The sequence below is a fragment of the Mus musculus genome, chromosome 8 (genome assembly GCF_000001635.26).
Source record: "Mus musculus strain C57BL/6J chromosome 8, GRCm38.p6 C57BL/6J".
Taxonomy (NCBI): Eukaryota; Metazoa; Chordata; class Mammalia; order Rodentia; family Muridae; genus Mus; species Mus musculus.
This window is the reverse complement of record NC_000074.6, coordinates 61,533,173-61,552,156: the sequence shown is the minus strand read 5'-3', so window position 1 is coordinate 61,552,156 and position 18,984 is coordinate 61,533,173. Positions and strand designations below refer to the sequence as shown.

Sequence of the window (18,984 nt, the reverse complement as noted above, 5' to 3'; positions counted from 1 at the left end):
TGGGCTGCTTTTTAAAAGACTCAAATTAAGTTCAGTAGGATCCCACAAAGCCCTTTGTTACTAAAAATCTTTGATGCCTTGCACAGATTAGGAATCGAGAGCCCTCCTCTCTCTGTTGCTTTCAGTTATTGAGAAAATACTTTGCCTTTAGTGGATGAAAGTGTGGCTAATTATCAAAGGCTCGGGAGGACATCAGAATGTGTGATGTCTCTACAGCTAATGGCACCTGATGACAAACCTTCAGCTTCTTCGTCTGTTTTATTCTTGTTCTTGCTTTGAGTTTATCGAATCTTCGTCTTTGAAAATTAAATGCCTGAGGATGAAAACAAACAAACAAACAAAAGCCCTTTGGCATTTTCTTGCGTGTGTGTGTGTGTGTGTGTGTGTGTGTGTGTGCATGCGTGCGCACGCGCGCAAGATCCAATGTGTGTATGTATGTGGAATGTATGTGTGTATGTGTAGACTAGGGGTCGATGTCTGGTCTCTTCTTGCTCTCCACCTTAAATGTTGGGGCAAGGCATTTAGCTGAGCTCCGGGCTCATTTCCCCTGCCTAGTCTTCTTTCTTGCCTTGTGCACCCCCTGGCCCTGCCTTTTTCGTGCTGTGATTATAGGTGTGCCCAATTTCAGCATGGGTTCTGGGGGTCTGAATGCTAATGCTCATAGTTGTCACAGCACAGTATTTATCCGTGAGCCACCTACTCCTACCTCGCCCCATTTTTTTTCAATGTTTAAAACTGAGTGCAAAAGTGCCTTCTTGTGGAACTGTACCCCCTTGATCTGCTTGTTCAGAGCCAGCTTCTTCTGAAGTTCCTTTGGCCAGCCATTGGCTGCTTTGCTGACCTGACTAAACAAAACAAAGTAGATGCACAATTAATCTAAACAAGAAAACTTTTAAGTGAAAGAATGGAGTTCTAACCGCTTGGTGAGTTGTATTAAAAAAAATACAACTGGAGAGACAGCTTAGCACACAGAAGGTACACAGGTATAGGTGCAGGCAAAACCACCTATACATCCATGAAAATAAATCTCACCATAGCTAAAGGTAACTTTGAATATTTGATCTTTTCCTGGCATTACAGGTATGAGTATGTACCACGCCCAGTGTGTTTTGCTTTTTGAGACAGGTTCTTGCTCTGTAGCAGAGGATGCCCTCATATCTTCTTTGATCCTCCTGCCTCAGCTTTCCCTCCATCATAAAGACAACACTCCTTTGCATACAGTTTTAAGGGAGAAAACTCAGCTTGTCGTATTAGGAGTATTGACAGCAGTGAAGGAGGAAAAGCAGATTAACTGAGATCTATAAAAATAACTTAAAGTGCTTTTGTTTTTAATTTTAGCTTTCTTGTTCTGATGAAAATTTTCCTCCCCCAAAATTGTCTACAAATGGCTTGGGAACTCATCTCCAACTTTTTTCCTTAATGCTTTCTCTGGTTCTGTTACAACATAGTTTTTTGAAATCAGACAACAGCTTCATCATAATCGGCAAGCTGGTCTGGCTCATCTTACATGGAGTTCAATTTCTGTTCTGGGGTGGGGAGGGGGTTGTTGCAGGTGAGTGCAGTACCTTCAGAGGCCAGAAGAGGGCGGCTGATCCCCTGGAACTGGTTGCAGGCATTGGGAGCCACTGGTCTGGGAACCAACCCTGGTCCTCATCAAGAGCAGAATTTGCTCTCAGCTCAGAACGCTGAGCCATTCCTGCAGCCCCTTCCATGCAGTTGAAATGAGCTGTGGTCGTTCCATTCCTTGCTTTGTCCAGAGCGAATCAGCCAAGTCCTTTCACTAGGATGACTTGCCAGATCTCAGGTCCAACTGTGGTCAGGCTCCCATGAGAAACTCTGTGTATGCGTGCTTCTCTCCACCTGGGATGTGCCCCTTCTCTAAAGTTGTCACTTTTCTCTCTGTGTCCCCAGGGATCCTCTGAAGCTTCAGCAGCTGCAGAACCAAGTGCGCCTGGAACAGGAGGCCTGCGCCTGGCCCCCAGCGCCCCCAGGTGTCCCTTGCAACAGCAGCAGCAGCGGCAGCAGCGCGCCCCCGTCGCCGCCCTTCCCCCCACCGCCACCAGCCTTTCCGGAGCTCGCGGCCTGTGCGTCGCCGGTGCCCTCGGAGCCCATGAGCGCTCTGGCCTCCCGCGCTACCGCCATGCAGTCCTCCGGCTCCTTCAACTACGCGCGCCCTAAGCAGTTCATCGCGGCGCAGAACCTGGGTCCCGCATCGGGGCTGCCCACGCCAACCTCCAGCCCCAGCTCCTCCAGCTTGCCGTCACCATTGTCCCCCACGCCCAGGCCCTTCGGCCGCGCGCCCGGGCCGCCCTTCGTGGAACCCGAGGCCATGTGGGGCCCGTCCTCGCCCTCGCCGCCACCGCCGCCACCTCCGGTCTTCAGCCCCTCTGCAGCCTACCCGGTGCCCGACGTGTTCCCACTGCCACCGCCGCCGCCACCGCTACCTAGCTCCACCTCACACTGCGCCTCGCCCGCCCGCTTCGGCCCCAGCCAGACGCCCGCAGCCTTCCTCAGCGCCCTGCTGCCCTCTCAGCCACCGCCTGTCGCTGTCAACGCCCTGGGGCTGCCCAAGGGAGTCACCCCCGCGTGAGTGACACTTAGCATCTCCGGCATACAGGGGCTGGCTGCTCTTGCGCATAGCCCCTCTCCCGCCCCCATTACAGCACACCCGCTAACCTGCACACCCTGAAGTTCCTAGTGAAATCTGACATCCCACCTTTTACACCACACCACCCTTCAGATGTCACACCAGCAGCCAGTGGCACTCCATTACCATTAACAAGCTGCTGTCTCTTCTGAAGGCAGCTGCTTAAAATTCTCATCAGCAAACTCTCCGAGGTCCTTTCCATAAAGGTGGCCTTCACCGCCATTTATACAGCATTTATTCAGATCACATTGTTTCCCTGGATACCCTTTAAAGAGATATCCTCGTCCCACTAACATAATGTGACTCCACACAGTCACTAAACTGAGATAGAATGTCTGTCTGGCTCCAAAGCCCATACACTCACCACCAAACGAAACCCTGGTTCAGCTTGGTGTTATACTAGATGGGTTTTGGTTGAGTATATACTTAGTGTTTTGGAAAAACTACGCACAATTAAGAAACAATCCTTTAAATACATCTACCTAGAAAGGGAAACTATGCATGACTACCTTAGTTACTTTTCTATTGCTGTGACAAAACACCATGACCAGTTTACCAAAAGGAAGAACGTGATCTGGGCCACATTTCCAGAATGTTAGCATCCATGTCCATGCAGGCAGGCATGGTGAGGGTGCTCCCTCTGATCTACAAGCAGGAAGCAGAGAGGGAAAGAGTCTGGACCTGCTGTGGGCTTTTAAAGCCTCAAAGCCCACCCCCAGTGACACACCTCCTTCAACTAGGACACACCTCCTCATCCTTCCCAAACAGTTCCACAGCTCCTAACCTCAGATGGACAACCTTATAATTCTTTAAAAAAAATATATATATATATATACATATATATATACATATATATATATATATATATAATTTATATGAGTACACTGTAGCTGTTTTCAGACACATGGAAGAGGGCATCAGATCCCATTACAGATGGTTGTGAGCCACCATCATGTGGTTGCTGGCAATTGAACTCAGGACCTCTGGAAGAGCAGTCAATGCTCTTAACCACTGAGCCATCTCTCCGGCCTCCTCCCCCTTTAAAATCCTTTAAAATTGTTAAAGACAAGTTATTTACAAAAGCACAGTAAAAACCTTCTAAACAGACACCACGCAGGTGTGGACAAGGTTTGTAAAGGCTAAGTTGGCACATCTTTCACAGCATATTTCAAAAACGAGGAAGTGCAGGTTTGGGGTATAGGTCTGTTGGCAGAGGGCTTACTTAGTGTGCACACGGTCCTGAGTGCAGTCTCTAGCACTCATGTAATCCTTCCATTCAGATATAGACACAAAGAGAACATCAGTTTAAGGTCATCTTCCTTTAGACATCACCCATGAGGCCAGCCTGGGATCCATGAGACCCTGGTGCTGAGTGGTACAGAGGAGATAGGGGGCTTAGATGAGGGCCTGAATTCTGCCCAGGAATCCACATAATAAAAAAGATAACCGACTCTCACAGGTTGCCCACTGACCTTTATGTGAGCATCTTAATATACAGGTACCTCAATAAATAAATAAACAAAAAGGTAAAATCAAAATTTTAAAGAGTAAATGTTAGTAGCTAGCAGGCTATAACCTGTGCCTTTATTCTTCCTACTGAAATCATCCTGCAGAGTTAGCCAGATGCCCAGAGACAAAATAGGAGTGAAAAACAGAATTTATTTTTACTCTTAGTTTAAAGCTTCCCATAGTTGGGATATAGTTAGGTTACAATGAACACAACTTCTACTGTAGCTAGCGAGCCTTAACCGGGGAGTGTCAGTGACTTGTTTTGTCTCGAACTTTCTAAATGTCAATTACATGAATTCCATGTTTGAAATCTGGCTTCTTCTCAAATCCCAACTGGAAATAGTAGAGTCAAAATGAGTGCGTAAATCAAAAAGCAGATTCCTATAGTAATGAAATGATAACGGGGCTTCTGTTGAAAGTTGAGTCAGAGAGCTTGCCTGAGGAAAAACTCTTTTCCAGTTTTTTGGTTTGAGCCTTTATTTTGCTGGTAGAAATGAAGCATCATCTGTTATAAAGAGGCCTAGTACTGCTCATAGAGAACTTAATCCGAGTCACCTTTCGCATGCACTGTGTGGCCATGCCCTTAATCATTGTGTCAGTGACAATGGTCCCTTCTGAGCCTGGGCTGGAAGTGCTTCCAAGGATGCCCCTTCTGAGGGCTTGCATCCTGTAACAGGAGCGCTTGTGCGTTATCACCAGCTGTGTGTGTCACAATTAGTCTTTAATTAATTTATTTATTATTACCACAACAGAGTCTAGACATTTCTAACATTTTTTTTAAATGAATGGAGAAGCCACACTGATTTATGCCAATGGAAACTGTACCAAGGACTTGCTAAGCTCTATGCCACCCAATAGTAGTGGCAGACTAGGGCTCGGATCTGTGACAGCCCGGGAAGCCATGGCTGTGCTGTGTCTGCCCCTCTGGTCTTGAAGGAATTTGCCCTCACTTGAAGAAGCCATTCTTGAGGTCTGATAGAAGAGTCTTGGGTAGCATGGTCTCCTCTGGCATGCTGTGGCCATTTCAGTCTCTAGCAGGCCTGTGTATGTCAGGGCCAAGTCTGGGGGGTTGGGTCAGGTCACTTCCATTCCCTAGGATCAGATGGACACACTGGCTTTTGCTCATCCTCAGTATCAGACTCTGTTCTCCTAAGGTGTGAGGCATAGCCACCGTGTTCCAGTGTCTTTGAGACAGAATCCCACTGTCTTCAAACATCTGCCCCTTAAGTAATCCCAAGCCCATTGCAATGAATCAGTCATTACCCCCTCTTTCTCTCCCAATCTTTCTCCTTCATCCTCCCTACCCCTGTCTCTGTCCCTATGTCTCCTCTCTACCCCACAGCCCTGTCTCTGGCTTTTTTGAGGCAAGCTCTCATGGAGCCTACCCTGGCCTCAAACTCGCTATGTTACTGAGGCTCCTCTTAAACTCCTGCTCTTCCTGCTCCCAAGAGCTGAGATTACAGCATGTGCCGCCCTATTCAGTATATGCTATCTCTCAGTTTCTCAGTTTCCCCTCTTATTCGAGTAGAGCTTTGGCTGGAACTATACCCCTGGTTTGTCAGAAATAAGAGCTAGTGCCTGCAGACCTTTTGTGTGGCTGGACTGAGAGCATTTATCCTTTTAGCACTCAGCTCTTTACAAACTTTCCAGTGCCCTCTGTTTCCCCTGGCTTAAAGGAAACAGGCAGGGGGAACACTCGTACTTCTGCATGCAGTGAGAGGATTTCCCAGCCCCTGGAATAAGCCTGAGCAAAGAGGGTTTGCTGTGAGCAGCCTAGAGTGCATTTTTACCTCCGCTGACCTTCCTGGAAGTCTAATCCCTGGGTTTCCAGATTGAAGAAAATAGTTACAGAAGCTCTCTTGATCTTTGGGAGATGTTTGATTGTGACAGACTCTGGTTTACAATTAAATGTTAGCTCTGTGGAGCATTTTAACTTATTTTTCAAATCAAGCCATTGGTTAAACCATGAGCGGTAGATAGAGAACCCAGCAGACATAAGGGGCATCAGACTTGGTAGACATCTTGTTATTCCTGTCTTCCTGAGACAGATAGGTTGGTGCCTTGACATTTCCCACTGAAGGAATTGGAAGCATCCCCCGGGGTCCTGTTATTAGGCATTCACAGAAAGATGTACCATCTCTTGGGCCTGTGTTTCCCAGTAGCTCTGTAGGCAAAGACCTCCAGGGGCTGTACAGGTGATCATTCTATGAACATGTGTCTGACCAGGGGTAGCTCATTCAGGCTAAGTGCAGGACAACACTACACAACACATATGCAGTGAAGAGCTGTGTGTAGACCCTCCTCAATTCACTCCTCTCAGAGCACAGTGGGAAGAGAATTCAGTATTATCAAGTCGTTAACTGCAGTCTTTTAAATAAGAGCTGCTGGTACTCAATATTTTGGACTTTAGCCATTTTAGCATAGCATTAAAATTCAATATAAAAATAGAACTGATTTTTAAAAATGCTACCTTTTACATATTCTTGAATGTATGGTGCCCTTGAATATAGGACAGATCCCAGAATGCCTGTGATTTCAAGCCCTGAAATGGTTGTGGAACTGAGTCTCCCTCCGGCCGCTCAACTTTTGTAAAGCGACTAAGGTGGTCGGCAAGGCAGGCCGGAGCTCCAGCTGCTGTGCTCTGCAGCACTGTTTCTGCCCTGTCCGCAGGAACCGACCTGGAGGCGGGATCTAGGGGAGGGCCTGACCTGGAAGGTTTTACCCTTGGGTGCGTCTATCGATGCTCTAAATGCTTTTGCCCCAAACACATGGACATTATTTAACATAGCAAGTGACTTTCGGTCAAAGCCAGGGTAAACTGCTCTGTCGGGTTCTTTGCACTGTTGGACTCAGTGTAGACACTGAAGCAGAGCGGGAGGCCTGTTCCAAGTTGTTTACTGGCTCAGGTTTGCTTCTGCGCATGGAGTTTTGTGATGAGGTCTGCTTTGAGTGCAGTTTACTTTGAATAGACATTATTTTTGAATTCTACAACTCTGAAAGGAGAACACCCCTTTGTCAACAGCTACCTTACTTCCTAGTGAGCCAGCTCTTCTTCCATTGTTAAAGGCAGGTCCACATGAGGATGCAAACCCAACCCTGCCACTTTCAACTGCAGAACAGTCTTCAAACGTTTTGCCCTAGAAACGAGGCCACATCCCTTGTCCCTTGTCTCTCTTCTCAAGTGCTCCATTTTGATTTCTAAGGCCAGCCTTGCATGTTACTCTAAACCCCACCTGCATTTTTTAACTTGTTTTTCTAAAATATTTTCTGAAGTATTCCTTTGAGTAGCTCTGCCCACCACACACCACTTTTTAATGGTTCTAAATTAAAATTAGGTATGAGAGATGATGTTGTTGCTCTCTCTTCCCTGGTGGTTCACACTGGCTGTCTGCTGCCATTCATTCTGACCATGGAGATTGTGCACTGCCTACCCAGATCTCTACAGGTCTGCACACAGGTGTCCTTTACACTGTCAGCTATTAAGTCACCTGACGTCTCTCATATAGGCCATCTATCTATATACCTGACAGGACATGGCACTTACAACCGCATGGGATGCCCTTTCCTTGGATCTTTTTCTTTCTTGTCTCAGTCATCTCCACTGTAGACTAGGATTTTCTGAGCAGTGTGACATTATTTCCATCTTTACTGCATCCCAGCACCTAGAGCAGAATGGAGCTCTGAAAAGCCAGTAATTGGGGTTATGTGCCCATTCTAGAAAACTTCTGGTCTTTTAAAACCCTTCTCATCCAGCCCGGTCTCTTGGCCTATCTCTTCTCGTGATTTACTTTCACAATGGATGCTTTGTGGCAACCTCTCTCACTAGGCCAGGTATGCACCCCTCTTCGATGACCTACGTTTTGTAAACACCTACATCTTACACTCCACAGAAGAAGAAACCTAGACACGTAGTTGTGAGGTGACTAGCCCAACCCTTGACGCACTTAAGTGGTAAAAGAAAGGTTCTTGCTCTTAAACCATTACTCAGGCAGAGTTTCTTAACATCTTTAATGACTGGCACTTGTCCGTGTCCCTTCTTCCTGTGCCTGTGTTAGGTAACTCTTGCAGGGTCCTCTGAGGTCATTCAGCCACTGTCCTTTCCTGGTTCCCTTCTGTTTGAATGGCTCACAGAACATCATACGGTTTGCTCCGTAATCAATTCCCCCAACTTGATCATCAGTCGGTGTTTGTGATGAAGGCTAGGCCTGTGTGGGACTCAGTTGTCTTTGCAGTCTTGTGTAAGGCAGAGGCAAGGCTATGAAAGACAAAGCTGCTTTTCTTCATCTTTATACATGAAATGTCTAATGTGTAGGACTTCATGATGTCACCAAGGAATGCAATTGTTTACCTTACAAAGCAAATGTTTTATTTTGGGTTTTTTTTTCCCCCTAGAATTAAAAGAATTTGCACTGGTGGATTAAACTATCATGATGCGTGGCCAACGCTCTGTAAATGTTTGTAGAATTGGCTACGCTGATCTTTTGACTGTGGACTCTTATTAGAGTGAGAGTGTTCAAAACTGAGACCATGTGAGTTCCTTCAATTCTGTAAGCAAAGAAAAATGTCTTGAGACTAGGAGGAAACAAGAAATTATGTCCATTTCCTTCCACTGCTGTTTGTCTTGCTTGGTTCATTGGGGTTTTTTGAGACAGGGTCTGGATATATAGCCTAGACTGCTGTGGAATTGGTGAGCCTCCTGCCCCTGCCTCCTAAGTGCTTGAACTTCAGGCATAAGATGCCCACTACATACTACTGATAAATTGTTGTCATTATGGAATTGAGTTGTTAAAAATAATGGAGAATTGGAAAGGGTTTTTTTTTTGGGGGGGGGATGTCTTATCTTATACTATTGAAATGATAAATACTTGAAAGACAGAGACCACACAAAGATAAATGACCTCTCTGTGAAATATTCCAGAGCAGTTATCCTAAGTCAAGCACACTTGTTTGCCAAGTTCCAGGACCTGCTCTCTAGTAAAGACAGGTGTTACCTGTCCCAGACAATTGCAACAGTCTCTAAACACCAGCTCTCCGTTGCTGTCATTTAGATGGTCTCTTCTGTTCTTGACATTTGCCTTCCTACCCCTTTGGTTCTTATTTGTGCTGAGAGCACAGCTCATAGCGTAGTAGGCCCGCACCACACAGGCTCCTTCTGTCAGCAGAGACTGCTCATCCAGGGTAGTACGTCTAGGCCCTGCTGCTCGGCTGTGTAACAGCAGGAAACCACACTGCACGCACAGTCCACGTACACGCGTTTGACTGCCCTCAGTCTTGTCTTCCAAAGCTGGCTCTTCTGTTTCCCAGGCTGTGGCAAAGTCAGCACAAAGCTTTCTTCCAAAACTGTGTGATAGTTACTTAGTCCCGGGCTTGGCTTTTTACACGTCACCTGATTTCAGATGGTGTGGCTCGTGTGTTCTTGACAGAGGTGGGAAAGGAGACAAAGGTGGAAGTGAAGCTAGGTAACACATGGAGTCACTCATTACAGAAACATCTAGGTGTGTGCTGTGGTGAGCAAAAGCAGCCACGGTGGGGAAAAAACCATTTAAGAATCCAGGTCAGCAGCATGATAGACGCATGAGGGACACAAGCAAGGCGCACTACCAATGGGAGAGTTTTAGGTCCGATTTTCCTAAGCGGACATTAAGGTGAAGGCTGATGACATAACTGGAAAAAAGCCTGTGTAAGGACCCAGAAGACTATGAGTATGTCTGTTAAATGACTGCGTGAGACTGAAAACTGAATTCTAAATCATAATTCATGGGCCTCTATTGGTACCATAGGCAAGTTTGCTTCCTGTTTCAGCTTTGTCCCCTATCCTTAAATCTCAAGGTCTCTTCCCAGTGAGGAGAACAAAAGTTAAAGAAGTCACGGCTTTTGTGTTTCCCTAAACGTTAACTCTGGTGTGCAGGGGCAAATTTGACTGGACTAGATGGACCTGGAAACTAGGCTATTTCCCTCTATAAATATCAGGAGACTCAGTCACAAGCAGATGAAATGTGCGGGGTTTGCTGAGCTGCAGAACAAGGCTGGAATGAGACGGTATGTTTCTACCAGAGAAAAAAGAGAGATGTTTCTCCCTTTATGTCTCCTTTTAGAGATATGAGTACAGGAGTGTCTCCTCCCACTTCCAGTCCACACCTTTCAGTGGCCCGGGGCTGTTGCCTACATTAAAAAACTCCAGTTGTCTTAGAACTAGCATCAGGGCAGGAGATCGCCTCTCTAAGCCTTTGCATTGGGGTAGGATGTTGTCTCAGTTAGGGTTTTACTGCTGTGAACAGACACCATGACCAAGGCCAGTCTTACAAAGGACAACATTTAATTGGGTCTGACTCACCCAGAGGTTGAATCTGTTATCCTCAAAGTGGGAGCATGGCCGCATCCAGGCAGGCATGGTACAGGAGGGGCTAAGAGTTCTACATCGTCATCTGAAGGCTGCTAGCAGAATACTGGCTTCTGGGAAGCTAGGATGAGGGTCTTAAAGCCCATGCCCACAGTGACTACACCTCCTAATAGTGCCACTCCCTGGGCCAAGCATATACAAACCATGACAGAGAGTGACTCCCTAAGCATTCAGGAAAAACACCTACCAGAATCAGGAACGTTCAAGAAGGATTCAGAGAAGTGTGGACCATAGGGAAGAAAGACTGCTGGGAAGACTAGGTGCACAGTCCCCAGGATAGGTGGCATCACTGACGACCGGTGTAGGCAGTGGAGCAGTTACAAGGTCCTTGCAGTTTCTGCTTACGTGCTTCCCAGCAGGGTTAAACAGATCAATAAGAAATCAAAAGTTGGTAAGCCCGTTACTTCTTTACATGGTCAATAATGGTGTCGGTGGATGATGCTTTGATACCTTTACAGTAAGCTTTCTATTATTATTTAGAAATATCCTGCCTAACGAGATATATCCAAACAACCATTTCTTTTTCCTTTTTATTTATTTATTTACTTATTAGATATTTTCTTTATATACATTTTAAATGCTATCCCAAAAGTTCCCTATACCCTCCCTCCGCCCTGCTCCCCTACCCACCCACTCCCGCTTCTTGGCCCTGGAATTCCCCTGTACTGGGCATATAAAGTTTGCAATACCAAGGGGCCTCTCTTCCCAGTGATGGCTGACTAGGCCATCTTCTGCTACATATGCAGCTAGAGACATGAGCTCTGGGGTTAGTTCATATTGTTGTTCCAACTATAGGGTTGCAGATCCCTTCAGCTCCTTGGGTGCTTTCTCTAGCCTCTCCATTGGGGGCTCTGTGTTCCATCTTATAGATGACTGTGAGCATCCACTTCTATATTTGTCAGGCACTGGCATAGCCTCATACGAGACAGCTATAACAGGGTCCCTTCAGCAAAACCTTTCTGGCATATGCAATAGCAAACACCCATTTCTTGTACCTCTGAAATCCTTCAGCAGCTGCGAACACTAACACTCCCCGAAGCTAACCACTACCCTGAGCATCTGAGTTGAGAGTTCTCTTCTTTTATGGCTTTCCCCATGTCTATGTTTCCCCGAGTCTGTTTATCCAACCTTCACATGTCTCAGAATCACCCAGAGAAGTTATTAAATACAGACTGCTGGGCTCCAGCCCAGTTTCTGCTTCTTCTGAATCGGGTTTGGAATGATGTTGCCGATCTGTCACTAATAGCTCCTCTGGGTCATGGTGACCCCTTGGTCTGTTCACTCAGAGTGCACCAGATTTTAGCTTTTGCCTCTTTATACTTTATACGTAGTAGTACTATATGCATCCTTCTGTGACTTGCTTTCTTGCTTTTTTTTTTTTTTTTTTTTTTTTGTGAACGCCAAAATTCAACTCTGTTGAATAGGGTAGTGATGGGCTATTCATTTTCCATTTACATAGTTTTTCCTCTTTCATTGATTTCCACCCACTGAGGTAATCAGGGAAGAGGCAGAGAAATAGGAAGCAGTTTACTTAAGACACCAGCAGGGGTCCACACCTATCCAACACGCAGCATTGGTGCCCCCTGGTGCACAGTGGGGGAATTGCTGTAGCCCTTGGAAAGAAAAGTCTTGCTGCTGATACTTACAGTGTGACCTACTGCAGAAGTCCAGATTTAAGGCTTACCATCCATTGTAATGCCTGTCATAGCCCTCTTGTGTAAAATCACTCCAAAGGTCTTATAACACAGACTTGCACTAGTCAAATAGGACTCGTGGAGACAGAAGGGGATGTAACAAATGTGACTCGAGTTGAATATCCCTAATGTGAAAATCCAATTTCTGAAACCCTTTTCAAATGCACACTGTTTTGAGCATTCACATGATACTGGAAGGGAGAAATCTCCTGTGATGGGTCATGGTCAAAAGGCAGGCACACTAAGAATTCTATGTAGAATGCCCCTTATAGACATATAAAATATATAAGACACAATGAAGGATTTTCACCATTTTTAGACAAAGTATTGCATGGCCCGAGCTGGCTTTGAACTTGCTATGTAGCCAACAATGACTTTGAACTCCTACCTTCCTGACCTCCAACCTCCTAGTGCTGGGATAGCGGCAATTACAGAACACCCAGTCTTTTCCCTCTGCTGAGTATAGAACTCAGGTTTTTATGCATGCTAGGCAAGCACTCTACCGACTAGGCTACATCCCTAGATTCTGACCCCCAGATATACCTGGCAAATGATGCTACTCCTGTATTGCTTATAATGAGGCTTATAGCCTTGTCATTGGATACATTGAATTATGAAGGACCAGAAAATTTTTAAAATCATAAGAGAAATTTGTCCTTTTTAAGTCCTCTCAACATTCACACGTTGCATTCATCTTTATATATTTTTATGTGTATTTTTAAGCAACTTTAAGAAGCTTGCCCAAGATCAAGGCTGAGTCTGTTTAAGCCTCATAGGAAGACACATCAGATTTTCATTTCATGTTGCTACTCCCTAGGATTGAAACACAGGTAGTTTCTGTCTGTGGCATTTACCTAGCCACTGAATATGCTCCCCTATGGGTGTCCGAACCTTCCTCAAGACCAGGTTCCAGTTAGTGTTTCCTGAACTCCTGAAAGCACCTTCTCTTCATATGAGTAGTTGTAGATGCTTTAAAAGGATACACTATGAAGGCCATCTATCTATGCTTCGTTGAACTTGAAGGCTGACTTGGACTTGTGTGTATGCCCAGCAGTTAACTATACTTATGCCTTTGTTGTGCAGGGGGTTCCCAAAGAAGTCCAGTAGAACTGCTAGAATTGCCTCTGATGAGGAGATTCAAGGCACAAAGGATGCTGTCATCCAAGACCTGGAACGGAAGCTTCGCTTCAAGGAGGACCTTCTGAACAATGGCCAACCGGTACTGATGGATCAGGGGCTTAACTGGTACTGATGGAACAGGGGCTAGCCAAACGGTACTAATGGAACAGGAGTTTAACCAGTACTGATGGAATAGGGGCTTAACCAGTACTAATAGAACAGGGCCTTAGACTTGGAACCCCAGCCCCGCCAGCCAGATCTCCTCTGGTTCACTCAGGCTCACGTTCATAAGACTTGTCCATGAGGCTCTGTCATTATCTCTGAATTCCAGTATCCCTCTTAGTGAGTAGGAGAGACACGGAAGTACTGATGGCAGCAACTAGGGCTGACACCACAACATGATATACAGTGCTATAAAGGACCCACAGAGAGTCCATCTTAGCTAGGTGGCTCCCTGGGAGGAAATAGGAAGGTACTCTGGGATAGCTGGTACCCAGAAGCAGTGAAATGGAATGAAAGGCTTCCACCCAGGATAACCTGGGCTAGAAAACCCACTGCTACGGCTGAGTCCTGTTCTCCTTGACTGAGTAGACGCTGCTCCCACACCTTGCAGTAATGTCTGTCCCACTGTCTTGCTCCAAGTTTTACAGCAATACTACCACACTTGACAACAGAAACTACTTCTGCCTTAAGGCCGTAGGCTTTGACTGTGACCATCGATCTGATGGGAAACAGATGGTTCATCCCTACTTAAATTTTCCATAGCTGAGTTTGTTTGCTTGCTTAATCTTTTTGTATCATCTCAGAGGTTTTAAAGGGCTGGGAAAGGCCAGCAAATTAGGTATCCTAAACATAGGAGATGAGTCTTTTCTGGCTGTATCATGAAATACCAGAAAAATAAGCTTGCTTAAAATCATCTCAGATGCCGTTTCAGAACAGAAATTGCTCTAGGTTTGTGGGATTTTTTTCATGGTGATACTAGTGATTAAGGGCCCTTAATCTTAAGGCGGATGAAGCTTCTAGCAAGCTTTGTGGTGCTTGTTTCACTGGGTCCTGGGGCTCTGCAAAAGAGGGAAGTATGTGACCTCCACCTCTAACCAGTGATTGCACGCACGCTGGAAGCGTTCCCTGGTTCTGTCAACAAAAGCTGTTGGAAGATTAAAACAGATGCTTAGGGGGACTGTTTTTAGCCAGGTGAGGGCATCTCTCCAACTCCTCCCCAACACAAACCATTTTTTTATTTAAGTATTCCTTATGGATGAGGACTCTCTTGGATTAAAAGTAAAACCTGTATAAGGTACAACTCATATATGTATATATTATCTATCTGTTTAGCAATACGTAAACATTCATAGTAACTTCATTTGATAGTTTAGATCAAGAAAACTGAATTTCCTTTTTTTTTTTAAAAAGGGAATCTCGAATGAGTTGTTCATACCATCCCATAATATTCTGTTACTTATTTTGGCTTCTGTAGACAAGAGCTTGTATTTCCATATATCACAATGACATCAAATCCAAACTGGGAAGTGAGATTGGCTTCTGGGGGAAGCTAGGGCATCTTGGTGAAGGAATAGGTATGCAGTCGCTATTTCTGCCTATGCAGAACCGGTCTTCCACTGATGGTGATAAAATTCTCCACCAGAACGTAAGGAAGACTTTGTCAGAGAACAATGATAAAAGCAATAAGAGCCCATTTGAAAACTGAACTCCCTCATCTTAATAGACTTGATAAAATCACTTTGCATAGTTGTACTGGACCAAATCACTCCCTGAAGCATTGGGACACCCTCTTCTTGTCCCCTGCCATTCCTTTAGCAAATGAAATAATTTCAACCTTAGGGCTATTTGGCATTTGATCTGTTTCACTTCCCAGTTTCGGCTGGGACGAGAACCAGCAATTACTGGAAACTGTAAGTTCATCCAACATATTTTTCTGATTAGGGAATGTTGAACAGTGTTTGTGTTGACATTCAGAAGTTTTGAAGGGTCATATGAAATAATGCTTGTACTTTTATATTTTACGGATTCTACCCTCCTAATTATTCCTTATTTCTAACTGATCCCTTGTTGGAAAAGGCCCCTAAAGAGATTTGTGAACTCTCAAAGTTCCTCCAGATCCATAATTCTAGGGCACATAGGACCAACAGTCGAGTGCAAGAATTATATTAGCAGACAACAAAGCTGCTGCCATGTTCCACATAGGACTGGTCTGGCAGAATCACCGGCCAACTGCTAGAGGCAGCAACTGTGTGCTCTTCCTTCCAGTGGGCAAGCTGTGCACATCCTAACTGAGGATGCCGGATGCTGGCTTGGCACAGACTTGTCCTTCCTTACCTCAGCCGTGTGTAGTCATTCTGTGTGGATTGTGTTTGCTTCACGTTGCTTACACTGCAACCGAGGCAGTGCGCTCACGTTGATGGAGCATATCCTGTGTGTCATGTGTGGTGGTAACTGACTGGCAGGATTGTTTCTGCCCACAGCACCTGCTTTTCCTCTCAGGGCTCCTTTTGCTGCCCTTTTAAGTAGCTTTCTTTCTGTCACTGGCTGGGGCCGGCATGGATGGTCGGAAGCCTGTGACAGCCCATGAAAGAACATCTCCTTTAAGCCTTCTTCTGCTGTCTTGAGATCATCTTTTTCTTCTGTTTTGTTTTGGTTTCGATGTTTTGGGGTTTTTTTCTAAAGATAAGGAGGACACAGCTATCCTATGTGGCCTTAGCCTTGTCACTGATCATTCATATGGATCTGTGCCATATTGGGTGGTAGCTGCCAGGATCAGTTATCTCATCTCCCAATATTGGATTTAGATTACACGGAGCAGAAGCAGAGGAGAAAACAAAGCCAGGGAAAGCAACAGACTCTTTCGGATGCAGCTATGAAGCTGAAAGGAGACTAGTCACAGAAAAATGTCCAACCCTATTTTATATTTTTATTCCCTTTCCATAAGCAATGTGTGATTGTGATTCCCCCTAAGTGTGTATTTCTGTGACTTACTCTGTGCAGAGGCTAACCTATGAGGAAAGAATGGCTCGCCGCCTGCTTGGAGCCGACAGCGCAAACGTCTTCAACATCCAGGAGCCAGAGGAAACGGCAGCCAATCAGGTACGGCATTGCTCCTAACTTCCTGAGAAATAATCATGGCTCCGCCCACCTTCCCCGCCTCTGTTCTTGGGATCCATTGTGAGGCAAGTAGCAGGCAAGTCATAGAAAAGCAAGATTGCTGCTGTCCTGTCAACCTCGTAGGTTTTACTCACTGGATACATGCTGACATTGCTGAGTGATTGATTAGTCGACCCTCTCAGTGAACTAATTGACATTATTGATACTGATCTGGTATCGATTGCTGTGTTTTCCTTTCCGGTATCTTTGTGTTTTTCCAACTGTCCTATGCTCTAATGAAAAATGGTTTGCATGGAAAACCCTTTCACCCTTCCTCTTTGAAGTAAGCGAATCGGTGCGCCCTTAATGTTCTCAAAGTCAGTCAAAACTAGAAAGGGGAGCCTCTGCCCTCTTTCACATAGGTGATCATAAATCACTAACTGACAGGGATCCAAGGGGCTATCTTACAACCCCGCAGCTACCAAGAAAGGACATGTGTGGAGCTACTCTGTAGTTCCATTTCTCCCAATTGGAGTTGGAAGATAGAGGTCTCACAAGAAAACCAAATGAACAGAAGAGGCCCCAACAAAGCTTTAAAGCAAGCCTAATGATTCATGGGAAGTCTTCGCCCTTCTCCTGACCTTGAGAACAGGCCTCCTTCAGTCTGGAAATGTCACTGTGCTCAGGCAACATTTGCCACCACACACATTCCTTCAAAGGAACCTTGAAACCCTGCTGCATATTCCAGATGGTCTCATGTCTTGTTTTCTGCCATTACAGGACGCTGGGGCTCCTCGGGCTTCTGTAGGGGGTCCTCTGGATGGTCAAAAGGTTAAACTCTACCCTTCCTCTGTCCAGTCTCCCACTGTACTGACCTTCTGTGCTTCCTTTTGTGTCTGTGTGTCTGTTTCTACTGCTGTATGGTAATTATATATACTGTGGCTGGCATCAATATTTCATGTGGTATCAGATGAACTTATTTCTTCTCATTTATCTGCAAACTTGACTTGAGTTCTAGCTTAGGTAAATACACTAAACCGAAAGGCATGAGAAGGATTTCATGCATTAGACACCCTTCTGGGAGCGGGGTGATCCATTTGACAGTGATGAAATTAAAGGAAACAGCTTGTAGTGTATACGATTTCATAATTTTATTCAGACCGTTGTATTCCTTACCTCAAACCAGTAAACTATTTTCAGGTACAGTAACTTTTTAAAGAAAAAAAAAAGCATAATTAAAATAGTCTCTGAAGCAAGCAGGGCAGTGCACACCTGCAATCCCAGCATTCACAAAGCTGAAGTGGCAATATGGCTAAACTGAAGGTCAGACTAGGCTACATAGCAAGACCCTGTCTCAAAACAGAACAGCACAAACATCTCCTACTTACTGTGACCCTGGGAATATGCCTGGGAATATCTTGTGCTCATGATAATTTGCAGGCAGGAAGCTTCAGGCTCCGCCCTAAACACTGACATGTAATGTTAGAGCCTTGCTGTTGCTTCTGTGTGTGAGTGAAATGTGCTAGCAATCTTGCTTTTGCTTAAGAGATGGGCTGCCGATCAAGGGGGGAGCCCGTATGCTATATGTGTATTGTGTAAAGTAAATGGAGAAAAACGTGGTGCTGACTTCCCCCTTCTTCATTTGAGAAAATTCTGTGCACCACTGAAGTTGCTCGCCCGTGCACAGATAGCCTTCTGGAGGGACGTAGCACCCACATGGTTTTTACCCACAGTGTCTGCTTCCTAGGAGTGTAGAGTAGATAGCCTTCCCTTCTTATTTTCAACTGTTCCTCCCCACCCCTTCCAAGAAAAGTAGTCGGTGTTTGCTTGCTTATTTATTTGTGTGGCTTTTGTTTGTTTGTTTTATTTTGAGAATAGGACTTTAAGATGATTTTAAATATCACACAAACTCAACTCCAGATGCTTTCTGCTAGCCTATGAAATTGTATTGAGCCCGGATCATGATTCACTGAAAAAAAAAAAAAAAAAAAAAAAAAAAACTGCACCCCTCCCCCCACCTCCCTGCGTTCCCCTCCCCCCACCCTCCCGCGGTTTGTTAGCAAGGGAGGTGTGTCTCAGGAGATGCTGACTCGGACCTCTGTGTCTGGCCCAGGAGTACAAAGTCTCTAGCTGCGAGCAGAGGCTGATTAGCGAGATTGAGTACCGGCTGGAGCGCTCCCCTGTGGATGAGTCGGGAGACGAGGTGCAGGATCCAGATGTGCCTGTGGAGAACGCAACAGCTCCCTTCTTTGAGATGAAGCTGAAACACTACAAGATCTTTGAGGGGATGCCGGTGACTTTCACGTGTCGAGTGGCTGGGAATCCAAAGCCAAAGGTAAGCCAAAAAATGAAAAAATAAATCACTTTTTAAGGACTGATATAAGGAAAAAAAGCAATGGAGGAGGGAGAAATCCTCTAGTTACACTTTTGTTTCATCAGAAATAATCAAATCACTAAAAATGTATGACTAGGAGAGATCATGCCTTATAATTTAATTTTAGAGCCAAAAGTTAATC

The 18,984-nt window shown here is 45.4% G+C and overlaps 1 protein-coding gene across 10 annotated transcripts in view; it reads left to right on the top strand.

The window, feature by feature from the left end:
- Positions 1–18,984, top strand: part of Palld (palladin, cytoskeletal associated protein) — a 391,277-nt gene that overhangs the window by 350,551 nt on the left and 21,742 nt on the right. For 6 of the 10 annotated variants that reach the window (NM_001293772.2, XM_011242242.3, XM_006509504.4 and 3 more), the window contains 5 exons: positions 1,912–2,586; positions 13,334–13,469; positions 16,373–16,471; positions 17,249–17,299; positions 18,582–18,803. In NM_001293772.2, the coding sequence (NP_001280701.1) occupies positions 1,912–2,586; positions 13,334–13,469; positions 16,373–16,471; positions 17,249–17,299; positions 18,582–18,803 (1,183 nt within the window). The remainder of the gene's footprint in view (positions 1–1,911; positions 2,587–13,333; positions 13,470–16,372; positions 16,472–17,248; positions 17,300–18,581; positions 18,804–18,984) is intronic. The other 4 variants (XM_006509503.3, NM_001293773.2, NM_001293774.2 and 1 more) reach the window with 2 other exon arrangements.